The sequence below is a fragment of the Hordeum vulgare genome, chromosome 6H, assembly GCF_904849725.1.
Source record: "Hordeum vulgare subsp. vulgare chromosome 6H, MorexV3_pseudomolecules_assembly, whole genome shotgun sequence".
Lineage (NCBI taxonomy): Eukaryota > Viridiplantae > Streptophyta > Magnoliopsida > Poales > Poaceae > Hordeum > Hordeum vulgare.
Window position 1 is genome coordinate 509,141,794 of NC_058523.1, and position 17,031 is coordinate 509,158,824.

The 17,031-nt window shown below is 45.6% G+C and overlaps 1 protein-coding gene across 1 annotated transcript; it reads right to left on the bottom strand.

Moving 5' to 3' along the window:
• Window positions 1–227: 227 nt before the first annotated feature.
• LOC123401926 (alpha-1,3-arabinosyltransferase XAT3-like) lies at window positions 228–2,525 on the bottom strand. The gene is made up of 3 exons (XM_045095792.1): window positions 2,284–2,525; window positions 2,071–2,178; window positions 228–1,877 (listed from the first exon to the last, which is right to left on the bottom strand). The coding sequence occupies exons 1-3, from the start codon at window positions 2,405–2,407 to the stop codon at window positions 550–552; spliced, it is 1,560 nt and encodes a 519-aa protein (XP_044951727.1). The 5' UTR covers window positions 2,408–2,525; the 3' UTR covers window positions 228–549.
• Window positions 2,526–17,031: the final 14,506 nt, after the last annotated feature.

The window sequence follows — 17,031 nt, forward strand, 5'->3', positions numbered from 1 at the left end:
CGTGGGCTACACGGTTGGAGCGAAGCATTTGGGAAACACTTTACACCATGAGAGTAATGCTTATGAGCTCTGGTTGTTTACAACTCTCTTCTTTTGCGAATGTTATAACTTCCTCTCAATTAATGGAATGGAGTAAATCTTCTGTCTTCGTTTTGAAAGGGGAAAAGGGAAAGAAATGGATGAGACACCGGACTCCATCCCTCCACCCTTATGCATTTACAAACACATTTTCTCACCGAAGGAGTATGTAATCCTTGGCCTTCTTATTAGCTTCCACATGCTTCTTCCATCTTACTACTACATTCTGTAGTTGTAGGACTTCATACAGACAGGATGCAGGGATAGCCGCCGATCGCAGGCTTCAAACAACCAAAGAAACTGAACAAATGAACAGCACCAACAGACGAGCAAACCCCTATATATGTTCTTCTACCTATGCTCCAAGATTAACCATCATGGAATTGATCGATCGACCGACCGCGCGCAATGTACACATGATTTCGACGGATCATTACATCCATGATCAGATAGGCCCGGCGATCGCCGCGCTCAGTTGTTGGCCTTGGCCTGGCGCCCATGGGGCAGCAGCTTGAGCGCCTCCATGAACGTGAGCTTGAGCCTGCCCAGGTGCGGCCTCACGTTCTGCTTCTCGAGGTACACCGTCTTGAGCGCCTCCCACCCTTGCTTGTGGATGGAGAGCGGGTCGGTGAGCACCGGGTGGTCCTTGGGGTACTGCTCGCTCAGCGTCGTCTCGTCGAGCTGGATCTTGTAGCCGATGTAGTGGAGCTGCATGTCCTTGGACGGCTCCTCGAAGGTGCCGCGGGCGAGCCACTCCAGCCCTCCGTAGGGCACGACCTGGATCAGCACGGCGCCGGCTGGCAGGAAGAGCATGTTGGTCAGCCCGGCGCCGTGCACGCCCACCATCACGTCCGCCGAGTTCACCAGCCGGGCGAACTTGGACACGTCCGTGTTGCTGTCCGGCTCGCCCACGCGCACGTCGTACCCGAGGCTCATGGCCATGTCCGCCATGGCGCGCTCGTTCAGGAAGGCGCGCGAGTTCTTGCGGGAGATGATGAGGAGCCGCGGCCGGCGCCGGATGTCCCACCGGTCGCCGCTCGGCTCGGCCGCCGCGCGCGACAGCCCGAACGCGCCCCGCAGCATCGCGCGGAAGTCCACCATCGAGTACCCTGCCGGCGTCTTGGACGCGTCCACGCCCAGCTCCTTGTGGAACGTTGGCCCGACCACCACGCCACCGTAGCACCGGACCTCGTCGTCGTTGTCGATGTCGATCACCTCGTACTTGCTCAGCTGCTGGAAGATCTCCAGGTACCGGTTGGTCCACCACGACTTGAAGCTGCTCACCAGGAACTGGACCTCGCCGCCGAACCGGCGCGCCGTGATGAACGCCGGGACGAGCACGTCCGTGTAGTCGTGGAACAGGTTGCCCGTGAACCCGCCGGTGGAGAGCACGAAGGCGGTCGCTGAGCTGTTGACCGTGCAATGCGGCACCGGGCCGCTGGAGGAGAGCGGCCGGAGGGTCCACTCCTTGACGTGCGACAGCGCGTAGGCGTCCTGCTTCCGGCAGTACGGCTTCACCTTCCATTCCCGGTCCAGCGGGCGGACCTGGATGGTCTGGCTGCGGCCCTGCACGCGCACGTCGCCGGCGGCCTCGCACGTGTCCGACCGCCGGCCCGACTCGTAGCACACCGGCTTGCCCGGGAGGCCCACGGCGGCAACGGGCACGGGCGTGGTGCTTGTGCTTGTGCTCACGGGCACGGGCACGGGCACGGGCACGGGCACGACACCCCCGGACGAGGTGTCGGCGGGTTTGGGCCGAACTTCTTCTTCTTCCTCCTCCTCGTCCTCCTCCTCCTTGGCTGCAAATTGCAAAGTCAGCTCAACGTCAGATCTGGCCCGATCCACACAGACACCAGTCGACACCCATGAATTCACTTCCCACACGGGCAGCCACATCAAAATTCCCTCCCGTACCACCCAGTTCCGAACGGAAATGGAAACCATCCCCAAGAACGAACAAGTTCATCACAGGAAGGAAGCAACGTAACATACCAGTTGAATCCGCGGTTGGGAGTACGGCTTCATGGGCGACCTCCATCTTGACGCTCACCTTCCTCATCCCCTGCCGCTCCTCTGCTTTGATGGCCTCCCCTGCCTTCTCTGCAGCACGCACGCACGCAAAGAAAGATTATAAATCCACCCTCGTTCAGACCCAAGAACACACAAGAATCAGTCAGCGCGGCAAGCAAGAGGGCGTGTACGTACCCATGGGGGAGATCCTGGCCCGGATGACGGAGAGCACGACGAGGGACGCGAGCATGAAGGCGATGAGCGAGGCATTCCCCAGCCGCCGCCCGTCGCCTCTCGCCAGGTTCCTGGTGGACTTCATGGCCTGCCTCTCTCTCTCTCTCTCTCTCTGGGTGCGGCTACCGGAAATCTTTGTCCGTCTGTGTATCAGGAATGGTTCTCGAGGGGGGGCGTGGAGTCTTATACCGGCGGGGTGGTGGTGGCGCCTGGCGGCAGAACTAACTGGTTCTGTCGTTGAACGGGCTTCGTTTCTCACCCTGGTTGAATCGGTAGCGGTGTTGACCGCGTGGACAGAGACGAGCTAGCGGACACGCGACGCGATGGGTGACGCGAGGCGGTAGACGTGGAGGCGAGCTACTCTGGCAAGCCAAAGCGAGAGGGCAGGGCAGGGGAGACTTGGGAGAAAGTGACTCCAGCAGCAGATCGAGCTCGCAGCTGCCGCCGTCGGTGACCGGCCCCGGGGCTCCGTCGATCTCCAGGCTCGGTTCCGACAGTAACTGCTGCTCAGCGCCGTCGCTGTCGTCCGTTGGCTCCGGAGTTTGCTCACTTCGAGGCGGATGGCGCACTGTTAAAAGGCTGATGGCAGAAATCCAAGCTTGCTGTTAAAAAGTACGGTAGTTTTGGAGTAGACAACCCCCGAACTCTCCGGAGGCTGAAGCAAGCACTTCTGAAAACGCAGGCGAATCAACAGCATCGCTGTTATTAACTGTAAAAAACAAGGCAGCTAGATCAACCACGGCGCTACCAAATTGCTCTGTTTTACTTGTGCATGTTAGTTTTGTCATAAGTCAAACTTTATAAATTCTGGCCAAGCTTATAGATAAAAGATAGCGCCATCAAGATATTGGATCCTAACACAAATTCATTCATTAATGTGATATCATACTCCCCCCGTCCTAATAAAGTATAATCTTTTTGGAAGTCAAACTTTACAGACTTTGACTGATAATATAGAAAAAAGAACTCATCAACATCTAAAATAACAAATCAATAGAATTAGATCCATCATTAAAGAATTGTAGTTATATGGCATCATAGATGTAAATAAATTTCTAGATAAACTTAGTCAAAATTTATGAAGATTGATTTTCATCAAAAAAATGTGCACTGTATCATGGGATGGAGGGAGTAGTACTTATAATGCTAATAACAACAATGGATGATGATAGGTGGCATATAGGCCTTATTAGTCAGCTCCAAAAAAAAACAATATAGGCCTTATTAGTGGTAGACATTAATTCTTCATCATGACATTCCAAAGAAAAGATTAAACAACATTGTATAAGTGGCAGACATTAACTGTTCATCATGATATTCTAAAGCATGTATTAGACATCAATGTACAGATTCAATAATCATGGTAATTAATACTCCCTCCGTCTGAAAATACTTGTTCCAAAAATGAATATAATGGATGTATCTATAACTAAAATAAGTCTAGATACATTCATCTCTAAGACAAGTATTTTCGGACGGAGGGAGTACTATAACAACATGTGCTACCAAGATGAACAAAGCATGTGACTTGTTGATTCCCTCGCGATGTATTTTGAATCTTCGCGGAACCATGGTTCAACTTAACCACCGTCATCTATCTTTTTGTTGAGGAAAAAAAGATAACCATAGCTATATGTTGTTTATTCATATGGGATATGAGTCGGTTTGTGTGTGCATACAAATCAAAGTCTAGAGGGTATAACATCCAAAATTCTCTTCCAAAGCATTGGTTCCTATTTGTTCTTTTCTCCCAGAGCACGAAATATGTCATTTCTTGATGCAACTTTGCACATGCATAAAAGGCACAAACATTTTGTAATGTAAAATCATATTTTATCTCATTTTTATTAAGTATTTCTAATGGTTTTCTTGGTGATGACCTTTGTATTAGTCTGTTGTGAGATTAAAAATACGATAAGCTAAAATAGCCTATAAATCTAAAGGGGTATAATGTAAATCCTCGGGTCGAGGGACATGGATAACTCGTTCTACAAGTCATCCCTCGTCTTCTTTTCTTCGTTGATACAATTAGTGTGTACTTGTGTTCAGTTGGAAAACTTAGATCTAATCAAATTGGAATTTGGTGGAACAGAACCAAGAAATGGGTTTCTGGTGTCAAACTGATTAGAATAGAATATTTTGTTTTCGTACAACAACACACTTTGTTTAGAATTTCTCAACATGTTTACTCGTATAAAGAAAAATCATGCAATAAATGGGACCAATAATGGAGACCATCACTCAAAATTAAAGCATAACAAAAAAGATTATGGGATTCTGGGTTCGAACATCTACCTTCATGGAAAAGCATGACCTCGTGAAAATCATATGCACGAGTCTTGATCTCTCTTATGATACTTATTGGAAATATGCCCTAAAGGCAATAATAAAGTGGTTATTATCATATTTTCTTGTTCATGATAATCGTTCATTATCCATGCTAGAATTGTATTGACCGGAAACTTAAATACACGTGTGGATATATAAACAACACCGTTTCCCTAGTAAGCCTCTACCAGGCTAACTCGTTGATCAAAGATGGTTAAGGTTTCCTAACCATAGACATGAGCCGTCATTTTATAACAGCATCACATCATTAGGAGAATGATGTGATGGACAAGACCCAACCATAAGCATATCATTTGATCGTATCACTTAGTTTATTGCTACTTCTTTCTTCATGTCAAGAATATGTTCCTAAGACCATGAAATCATGCAACTCCGTGACACCGGAGAAATGTCTTGTGTATATCAAACGCCACTTCGTAACTGGGTGATCATAAAGGTACTCTATAGGCATCTCCAAGGGTACCTGTTGGGTTGGCATTGATTAAGAATCGATTTGTCACTCCGTATGACAGAGATATATCTCTGGGCCCTCTCGATAGTACAACATCACAAGAAACTTGCAAGCAATGTGACTAAGGAGTTAGTCACGGGATCTTTTATTACAGAACAAGTAAAGAGACTTGCTAGTAATAAGATTGAACTAGGTATGGAGATACCGACAATCGAACCTCGGGAAGTAACGTACCGATGGACAAAGGGAACTGCATACGGGGTTGACTGAATCCTTGACATCATGGTTTAACCGATAAATATCTTTGTGGGATATGTAGGAATCAATATGCGCATCCAGGTCCAGCTATTGGTTACTGACCGGAGAGATCTCTCGGTCATGTCTACATGATTCTCGAACCCATAGGGTCCGCAGACTTAACGTTTGATGATGATATAGTATTACTGGAATATGTATGTTAGTGACCGAATGTTGTTCGGAATCCTAGATGAGATCCCAGACGTGATGAGGAGCTCCGAAATGTTCTGGAGGTAAAGATTCATATATTGGAAGTTGGTATTGGGGTTTCGAAATAGTTTTGGGACTTGACGGTTTTTGTCCGAAATGCGAGAAGGGGTTCCGGGGTCCACCGGGGAGGTCCACCTACCCCCAAGGGGCCCATGGGTTGAAAGGGGTGGTGCACCAGACCTAGGTGGGTTGTGCGCCCCACCTCCCCAAGGCCCATGCGGCCAAGGGCCAGGGTTTCCCTAGGGTGGCCGCCGCCCCTAGGCTCTAGGGCCAGGGTTTTCCTAGGGTGGCCGCTGATGTTTGCTGTGTATCCCTTGCAACGGCGCCAGAAATAGTTGTGTCGACGGCACCAGGAATCCTTCAGCTGCGGCTACGCCTTAAGGGACTTCCTAGGCAAGTATGCAAAGGATTTCTCCCGTGGCCTTGGAGCCTTGCGTTGGTGTTCCCTCGAAGCGAAAAGGGTGATGTAGCACAGCGACGGTAAGTATTTCCCTCAGTTTGAGAACCAAGGTATCAATCTGGCGGAGGAGTATCTCAAGATCCTGCACAAACACAAAAGCTTGCACCCAACGCTATGAAGCGGTTGTCAATCCCTTATAGACTGTTTGCCAAGTGAGAACTGAAAGCAACAAAGTAACAAAGCAAAGTAAAAGCGGAGGTGTAAACGATGGATGTGAATAGACCCGGGGTCCGTAGTGTTTACTAGTGGCTTCTCTCATGAAAGCAAGTAGACGGTGGGTGAACAAATTACTGTCGAGCAATTGATAGAACCGCACAAAGTCGTGATGATATCTATGCAATGATTATATCTATATGCATCATGTAACATCCCAAATTCCCTAATTTGGAATGTTTTACATTGTAGCTAAGCATCTATGCATATTGATTTAAATAAAGTTTGCATTCGAATTCTTTCGACTTTTGCTTTTGCATTTCTATTTTTTCTTCACACGAGAAATGCCGGGAAATAATCTCTTCCACGCAAGAGAGAGCGGAGGAAAATGACCCTCCAAAATGTGAGGCATTTCTGAAATATTTTGAGCCAAGAAAGCGAAAGTTTTATTGTGAAAATAATTGCAAAAAGAAAAATAGCATAAGGGATTTTTTTTCCTGAAAAACATTTTTTTTAGTTTTTATTTTTGCCTTGGAAAAATGTTAATCGAGTAGAGGATATTTTTCTGATCATTTTGGTATATAATACCCTATATTAATTATTTTATTTGTTTCCTTTTTTTCCTTTTAGTTTCTGTTTTATAAAAAAAAAAGCTAAAACAGGAATGTTTTTTTTAAAGGAAGGCGCCTGAGCGCTTTATAGCGCAATCGGGCTGAATCCCAGCCCAGCCGGATCCGATCTGGATCCACATCGGCGAGCCCATCCGCCTGCACCCAGCGCCCCTCTACCCCCACCCGCTGCCCCTAGGCCCCGCCCCGCGCCAGCCCCACCCGCAGCACCACCCCCCTTCTCCCCTTTTCTTTTTTTTCCTTTTCTTTTTTTTTTTCTTCTTTCCTTCCCTCTTCTTCTTCCTTCCTTCTTTCCTTCTCCCGTAACTTTCCTTCCATGGTCAGCCGAACCGAGCTCGCCCGGATTGCCCCGATCTGCTGCTCCTGCCCCGCCCGAGCCCCCTAGCCCCCCCCTATAAATTCCCCCACCGCCACCTTGCCCCGTTCCCCTAGCCGCCGCCCCTGCCCAAGCCCCCGCCGCCCTCGGCCCAAGCTCGCTAGAGCCGAGCCTCGCTCCGAGGCCCCTGGCACCCTGCTGCTCTCTCCCCGCCCCGAGCTGCCTCCCCACCGCCACCAACCGCCCGAGGAGGACCGCCGTCATCTCCTCAACTCCTCAGACCACGCCGGAGACCACCGGAGCTCCTCCTCTCGCTAGCGCCGCCTCGGACCTCGCCGGAGTAGCCCCTAGCCGGCCAACTCTCTGTAAGTCTCCACCCCCCCCTTTTGACCGTTGGATTAAAACAGACGCATAGGATTAGATGTGCATACCCCTTCGGGTCTTACAAAAAAAACCGGATCGGTTTTTCTGTCACTTAAATTGAGCCGAGTAGTTTTCATTAGATTGCGGCCGTGTGTTAGTATTCCCTCGCAGCAAACACCCCGCAGCCAAACAGAGACTGCCACATGTACCCCTGCCCGATTAGTAATAAATCTTTTTTTCTGTTTAATTCAAAAACACAGAAAGTTGTAATCTTATTTCCCCTATAACGTTTGATCTAGAGATCCAATGAGGTTGATTCTTTTCCCAGTAGATCACAAACTTTCTGTAATTTTTAAAAACATAAAATTTGTTTATGTTTGAAATTTGAAAATTTGAATTAGATCAGATTAGTTTAAACCTTGTTTTGCTTATTCCAGGAGTTTAAAAAATGATTTTGATTTGATTCTTTTTGCTGCTACTTCCTAGTGATTATATCTTACTGTGGTATAAGTTTCAAATTTTTTTAAATATTTTTACTTGGGGTTTTAACAGAAACAAGTTTCTGCCTTAGTGACGTGTAGTGAATTCTTTCACTTAGGCCATAGCTACTTATTACTTGTGATGTTATTTTTACTTGTTGATTGATTGTAGTGCTTATGGTGTGTATTTTGTTTGTATCGGTAGATCACCCGGAGTGTGAAGCTTGTTACTTAGAAGCGCTCGATCAAGACAACTATCATCAAGGCAAGTCATTTTGATCATACTATCTCCTATGTTTTCCGATGCATGGTAGTTTCACCTTTCTTTGCCCAATTGCATGCTGCTTAGGTACTTGGAAATTTTAGTATAGGTTGTAGTATCATGTGGTAGGCACACAACAACCCCGATACTTGGCCCCGGGACGACAAACTTCATATTGCTATGCTTGAGTAGACGGGATTTCTGTTGAGTGCATAACACGAGTGATGGGAGGTTGATTAAATAACCAAGACCGGTTAAGACAAGATTTTCAAGACCTCGTGATGCAATGCAACACTGGGTGAAGGACGGTTGATCGGCTCCCTGGAGAAACCAGTGGATGACCCGGGATGCTGGAGACGGCCATGACATCTTGCGGAAAGCTTCACCCAGGCTCGAAGAGACGGACGGAGGCTTCAAGACCCAAGGCTTACCTGCACAGCCACAAGTCATTATGGGCTCTGGCTTGGTTGGACAACGCGGCGACTGTGGACAGGCGGTGCTAGCAGATGTAGAAGAACGGTAGGAATGGATGGGCACCGACAGGGATTCAGAGGGACCCGTTGAAAGACCATGTTTTGATCATCCGGTCTTCAAACACCCTAAAGTGCGAGGACATACACGGAGGCGATCAAATCTTGTGGGGAACGTGTGCAAAACTCTGCAGAGTGCCCAACCTAATCGATTAGCCGTGTCCACAGTCATGGACAACTTGAGCCGAAGGCATTGAAATTCCCCTGAACTCTCGACACAACTTAATAATGATGTGGGTATTAACAACAACTCGGGTACGAGAATTGGTTGGCGGAACCATATCGTTAACAACAAACAATGTAGTAATATTTTGCTTCCAGCCCTCTTGTTGTAGGAGAACATTGGCTTTATGGAAGACTTATAGCCCCACCTGCCAAATATGCATGTAGAGATAGTTGTTATTATTTTACCCCTCTCTTTGATGACTTGCCGGCATATTCCATATGCCGACCTACACGGCTGCAACGTATCATGTTGCAGAGTACTTTTCCGACCAGGAGTGAGGCTACGATCTACGCTCAGCGACATGCCCTGGAGTCAGATGGACTCGTCTACCTGATGCTTCCGCTAGTCTTCGTTAGATATCTCATGAGATGGCCTCCAGCCACTTTATTGTAATCCATTATTGTAATAAAGTACTCGATATGAGATTTCGATTAATAAAGCTGTGTGATTGAACTCTTGATATATACATTGATGTACTCAGTGTGTACCAGCATGATCTTCGGATGGTACGGAAACACCAGAGGCTTGACTCGTCTTGAGTCGGGTCGCTACACATCATGTCCGAAACAAGTAGACCGATACTTTCTGCATCTACTACTATTACTCCACACGTCGACCGCTATCCAGCATGTATCTAGTGTATTAAGTCCATAAGAACAGAGTAACACCTTAAGCAAGATGACATGATGTAGAGGGATAATATCAAACCAATGATAAAAACCCCATCTTTTTACCCTTGATGGCAACTACTTGATGTGTGCCTTGTTGCCCCTACTGTCACTAGGAAAGGTCACCACATGGCAGAACCCAAAACCAAGCACTTCTCCCATTGCAAGAATCATAGATCTAGTTGGCCAAACAAAACCCAAGACTCGGAGAGACTTACAAGGATATCAAATCATGCATATAAGAAATCAACAAAGACTCAAATATATATCATAGGTAATCTGATCACAAATCCACAATTCATCGGATCTCGACAAACACACCGCCAAAGAAGATTACATCGGATAGATCTCCATGAAGATCATGGAGAACTTTGTATTGAAGACCCAAGAGAGAGAAGAAGCCATCTAGCTACTAAATACGGACCCGTAGGTCTGAAGTGAACTACTCACGAGTCATTGGAGGGGCGATGATGATGATGAAGAAGCCCTCCAACTCCAAAGTCCCCTCCGGCAGGGCGCCGGGAAGGGTCTCCAGATGAGATCTCGCGGAAAAGGAAGCTTGCGGCGGCGGAAAAGTATTTTCGAGGCTCCCCTGATTTTTTGCGGAATATTTGGGAACTTATAGGCCAAAGACCTAGGTCAGGGGGCGGCCAGGGAGGCCACAAGCCTGCCCACCGCCGCCTCCCCCCTGGTGGCGGAGTGGGGGCTTGTGGGCTCCCTGCAACCCACCTGACTTGGCCGAAAAGCCCCCTGGTCTTCTTCCGTTCGGGAAAAAATCATTTCGGGGTTTTTCTTCCGTTTGGACTCCGTTCCAAAATCAGATCTGAAAAGAGTCAAAAACACGGAAAAAACAGGAACTGGCACTTGGCACTGAATTAATAAGTTAGTCCCAAAAAAGAGATATAAAAGGTACATAAAACAACCAAAGAAGACAAGATAACAGCGTGAAACCATCAAAAATTATAGATACGTTTGAGATGTATCAAGCATCCCCAAGCTTAACTCCTGCTCGTCATCGAGTAGGGAAGTGATAAGAATGAATTTTTGATGCTTCCATGCTACCTAGCATAGGTGTCCTTTTGTAATTCCTCTTATGTGACGTAAATGTTCAAATCCATTAGATTCAAAACAGTAGTTTGCTATTGACGTGGAAACAATAATAATTCAAGCAAACTAGCAAAGTAATCATGAACTTTCAAAATAACAAGGCCAAAAGAAAGTTATCCCTACAAAAGCATATAGTCTGGCTATGCTCTATCATCATTGCACAACAAATTTAAATCATGCACAACGCCGGTATTGGCCAATTAATTGTTTCACACCTTTACTTTCTCAAACCTTTTCAACTCTCACGCAATACAAGAGCGTGAGCCATGGTTATAGCATTATAGATGGTGTGGAATGTAGTGGAGGTTGCAAGACAAAAAAGGAGAAGATAGTCACATTAACTAGGCATATCAATGAGCTGTGGAGATGCTCATCAATAGATATCAATGTGAATTAGTAGGGATTGCCATACAATTTATGCACTAGAGCTACGAGTATGTGAAAGCTCTTAAGGAAAACTAGTGGGTGTGCATCCAACTTGCTTGCTCACGAAGACCTAAAGCAATTTTGAGGAAGCCTATCATTGGAATATACAAGCCAAGTTATATAATGAAAATTTCCCACAAGCTATATGGTGGTGACAAAATGAGAGACTCTCAATCATGAAGATCAGGGTGCTTAATATGCACAAGTGTGGAAAGGTGGTAGCATTGTCCCTTCTCTCTTTCTCTCTCATATTTTTTTTGGTGGGCTCTTTGGCCTCTCTTTTTTTGGTGGGCATATTTGGCCTCTTTTATTTCCTCTCATGGGACAATGCTCCATCAATGATGATCATCACACTTTTAACTCAAAACTTAGAGCAATGATGACTCTATATGGAATGCCTTCGGTAGTGTATCGTGACAATGATCTAGCATGGCATAGACATCAATGGAAACATCATGCTAGCTATCTTACGATCATGCAATGTAAATGTATACGTGGTGGCACATGTCATGGTGGTAGTTGCATGGCAATATATCTCGGAGTGACTTTGAAAAACCAATAGTAGGTAGGTATGGTGGCTGTTTTGAGGGAAGCTAATGGTGGGTTTTGTGCACCGGCGAAAGTTGCACGACACTAAGAAGATAGTGATGGTGGAAGGTAAAAGTGCATCTAAACCATGGACTCAACATTAGTCATGAAGAACTCATATACTTGTTGCAAAAGTTTTATTAGTAATCGAAACAAAGCATTCAACGCATACTCCTAGGGGAAGGGTTGGTAGGTATAAACCATCGCGCGATCCCGACCGCCACACAAAGTATGAGAATCAAAAGACTAATCATGCTCAGACTTCATCACATAGCGGTTCACCATACGTGCATGCTACGGGAATCACTAACTTCAACACAAGTATTTCTAGATCCACAACACCTTACTAGCATAACTTCAATATTACCACAACCATATCTCAAAACTAATTGAGAGGAATCAAACTTCTCTAACTATTCAATGCACATGAAGGTGGAAGTTTTCATATCCCTTTGGATAACTACCCCTTTTGAGACTAATTTCAAAGCATAGATCAACTACCAAGCCACACACCGCTGTGCTCTAAAATATATAAGTGAAGCACATAGAGAAAAAGTATCTAGCTCAACAGATATAAGTGAAGCACATGTGAGCTGAATTGTCTACCAAAGGATATAAGTGAAGCTCGACAAAATCATGGTGAGTGCATGTCTCTCTCTCTAGGTGTGCAGCAAGGAAGATTGTGACACAACAAAAATAAAATACTCCTACGATACAAGACGCTCCAAGCAAAAACACATAACATGTGGTGAATAAAAATATAACCCCAAGTAACGTTACCGATGGATTGAAGACGAGAGAGGGGATGCCTTCCCGGGGCATCCCCAAGCTTAGGTTTTTACGGCATACTTGAATCTCTTGGGGTGCCTTGGACATCCCCAAGCTTGAGCTCTTGCCACTCTTTATCTCTTTGTCCATAAGAACTTCACCCAAAACTTGAAAACTTCACAACACGAAACTTAAACAGAAACTCATGATAACATTAGTATGAGAAAGCAAACCACCACTTCCTTAGGTACTGTAGAAAAATTAAATTCTACTTATGCTGATGTTGGGTTACTGTATTTTCAATATTCCATGGCTAATACCCCCCGATACTATCCATAGTTTCATCAAAATAAGCAACCAACACAACAAAAACAGAATCTATTAACAGCAGACCAGTCTGTAGCAATCTGTATATTTCATATGCCTCTGGTACTTCAAAAATTCTGAAAAATTATGAAAGTCTGAAGAATTTGCGTAGAAATCAGAAGCAAAAAGAATAAACTCCAAATCTCTTACAGAAAACAAATGAAAATTCTTTTCGTGAGCAGAAAGTTTCTGTCTTTTCCAGCATGACCAAACGATCATCCCCAAGACTAATCATAACGGTTTTGCTTGGCACAAACGCAAAAAGAAACACAAAAAACACAATCATAACAGAATTATGATGGTGTGGAGAAAACAAAACAGGAAGCAAAAAAGCAAAGAAAAATTTATTCATTGCGTTGCCTCCCAACAAGCGCTAACGTTTAACGCCCTTAGCTAGGCATTGATTTCAATGATGCTCACATAAAAGGTAAGGATTGAAACACAACGAGAGCATCATGGAGCAAATGGCTAGCATATTTAAGTCTAACCCACTTCCTATGCATAGGGATTTCGTGATCAAACAATTTATTGGAGCAAGAATCAACTAGCATAGGAAGGCAAAACAAGTATAGCTTCAAAAATTTCAACATATGGAGAGGAAGCTTGATACTATTGCAATAAGTAGAAGCATATGATCCTCTCTCATAGTAATTTTCAGTAGCATCATGAATGAATTTAACAATATAACCAGCACCTAAGGCTTTCTTTTCATGATCTACAAGCATAGAAATTTTACTACTCTCCACATAAGGAAATCTATTCTCAAGAATAGTAGTGGGAGTATCGTAAAAGACTTGAGCACTACAAATTGTGTCCACAATGAAAAAGCAAGGTTTAGCAAAGGGGTTCTCGAGAGTATGACAAGTTTTATCATCCCTCTTCTTTAAAGCATAAGTATCCTCACAATAATCATCATAGATAGGGGGCATGCTTTCATCAAAATGATTTTGATCATTCAAAGTGGAAGAACTAAAAAGATCCTCTTTATCAAGTATAGCATCCCCAAGCTTGTGGCTTTGCATATCGTTAGCATCATGGGTATTCATATATTTCATGCTAACAACATTGCAATCATGCTTATCATTCACATATTCTATGCGAAGCATTCTATGTAATTCTTCATTCATGACTTGAGCACAATTTTCCTTCCCATCATGCTCATGAAAGACATTGAAAAGATGGAGCATATGAGGCATCCTCAATTCCATTTTTTGTAGTTTTCTAGCGAAAGAACAAGAAACAAAAAGATTCGATTGCAAGATCTAAAGATATACCTTCAAGCGATAACCTCCCCGGCAACGGCGCCAGAAATACTTCTGATGTTTGTTGTGTATCCCTTGGAACGGCGCCAGAAATAGTTGTGTCGACGACACCAGGAATCCTTCAGCTGCGGCTACGCCTTAAGGGACTTCCTAGGCAAGTATGCAAAGGATTTCCCCCGTGGCCTTGGAGCCTTGCGTTGGTGTTCCCTCGAAGCGGAAAGGGTGATGTAGCACAGCGACGGTAAGTATTTCCCTCAGTTTGAGAACCAAGGTATCAATCCAGCGGAGGAGTATCTCAAGATCGTGCACAAACACAAAAGCTTGCACCCAACACTATGAAGGGGTTGTCAATACCTTATAGATTGTTTGCCAAGTGAGAACTGAAAGCAACAAAGTAACAAAGCAAAGTAAAAGCGAGGTATAAACGATGGATGTGAATAGACTCGGGGTCCGTAGTGTTTACTAGTGGCTTCTCTCATGAAAGCAAGTAGGCGGTGGGTGAACAAATTACTGTCGAGCAATTGATAGAACCACGCAAAGTCGTGATGATATCTATGCAATGATTATATCTATAGGCATCACGTCCGAAACAAGTAGACCGATACTTTCTGCATCTACTACTATTACTCCACACGTCGACCGCTATCCAGCATGCATCTAGTGTATTAAGTCCATAAGAACAGAGTAACGCCTTAAGAAAGATGACATGATGTAGAGGGATAATCTCAAACCAATGATAAAAAAACCCATCTTTTTACCCTTGATGGCAACTACTTGATGTGTGCCTTGCTGCCCCTACTGTCACTAGGAAAGGTCACCACATGGCAGAACCCAAAACCAAGCACTTTTCCCATTGCAAGAATCATAGATCTAGTTGGCCAAACAAAACCCAAGACTCGGAGAGACTTACAAGGATATCAAATCATGCATATAAGAAATCAACAAAGACTCAAATATATATCATAGATAATCTGATCACAAATCCACAATTCATCGGATCTCGACAAACACACCGCCAAAGAAGATTACATCGGATAGATCTCCATGAAGATCATGGAGAACTTTGTATTGAAGATCCAAGAGAGAGAAGAAGCCATCTAGCTACTAACCACGGACCCGTAGGTCTGAAGTGAACTACTCACGAGTCATTGGAGGGGCGATGATGATGATGAAGAAGCCCTCCAACTCCAAAGTCCCCTTCGGCAGGGCGCCGGGAAGGGTCTCCAGATGAGATCTCGCGGAAACGGAAGCTTGCGGCGGCGGAAAATTATTTTCGAGGCTCCCCTGATTTTTTGCGGAATATTTGGGAATTTATAGGCCAAAGACCTAGGTCAGGGGGCGGCCAGGGAGGCCACAAGCCTGCCCACCGCCGCCTCCCCCTGGTGGCGGAGTGGCAGCTTGTGGGCTCCCTGCAGCCCACCTGGCTTGGCCCAAAAGCCCCATGGTCTTCTTTCGTTCGGGAAAAAATCATTTCGGGGTTTTTCTTCCGTTTGGACTCCGTTCACAAATCAGATCTGAAAAGAATCAAAAACACGGAAAAAACAGGAACTGGCACTTGGCACTGAATTAATATGTTAGTCCCAAAAAAGAGATATACAAGGTACATAAAACAACCAAATAAGACAAGATAACAGCGTGAAACCATAAAAAATTATAGATACGTTTGAGACGTATCAGCCGCCCCTTCCTAGGCTTGGGGTCCAAGGCAGTTCCCTAGGGCGCCGTCCCACCCCTAAGGAAACCGCAGCCAACCAACTCCCCGTGCCCCTATATATGTGATAGGAGAGGGAGGGCAGCCACACCACAAGCCTTGACGCAATCCTCCCTCTCCCCCTAGATCGTTTTCTTCTCCGTTCTTGCTCACGGTTGTGCTCGATGAAGCCCTGCCGGGACAGCCCCACAATCATGCATAACGCTCCCTCTTGGAGTTACAATCTACTACTCGACCAAAGCAATAAAAGCAACGGAGAACATGCATGAATTACTCAAGAACATAATATAAAAGGAGAACTAAATATATAACTCATCACAATCTAAATATAATCTCATAATCCATCGGATCCAAGCAAACCAAGCATAGCAACAGCAGGTAAATTGCATAGATGCCTTGATCATGTAGGGCAGCTCACAAGGGCTAAGCATTGAAGCACAAGATTGGAGAGAAGACATCACATAGCTACTGGTCATGGATCCATGGTCCAAGGAGGACTACTCACGGCACGTCCGGGAAGCGTCCATGATGGTGGCGAAGCTCCCGGAGGTCAATCCTCCCTCCGGTAGGGTGCCGGCAAGAAGTCTTTTGGCGTTCCCGATCTCAGAAGCGCTGCGGTGGCGGAACGATGGAGAAATTCACGATTCTAGATCTGTTGCGAGGGTTTTCTATCGAAGAGGTAAATATAGGCCAAAGGAGGGCACCAGAGGGCGTGGGCCCCACCCAGGCAACCTGGTGGATCGGCCAGGAGGTAGGCCGCGCAGGGAGGCCGCCTCGGCAGGCCCTGGCTCCCCTCTGGCCCACGTTGATGCTTCATGAAGCTTCTGTCACGCTGATTTTTATATATTTTTCTTGGAATTTTTGGGGCTCTGTAAATTGGGGTAAAAGTCCCTGCAAAAAAGTCATCAGCAGACAGAAACTGGCACTGGGTGCACTGAGTTAATAGGTTAGTCCAAATATGTGTAAAAAGGTATGAAAGTGTAGCATAACATATAACAATGTCACCCAAAAGATCATGGAACAAACAGAAATTATAGATACGTTTGGGACGTATCATGGAGCCGCCGCCACCTCGTGTTCTTCCTTTG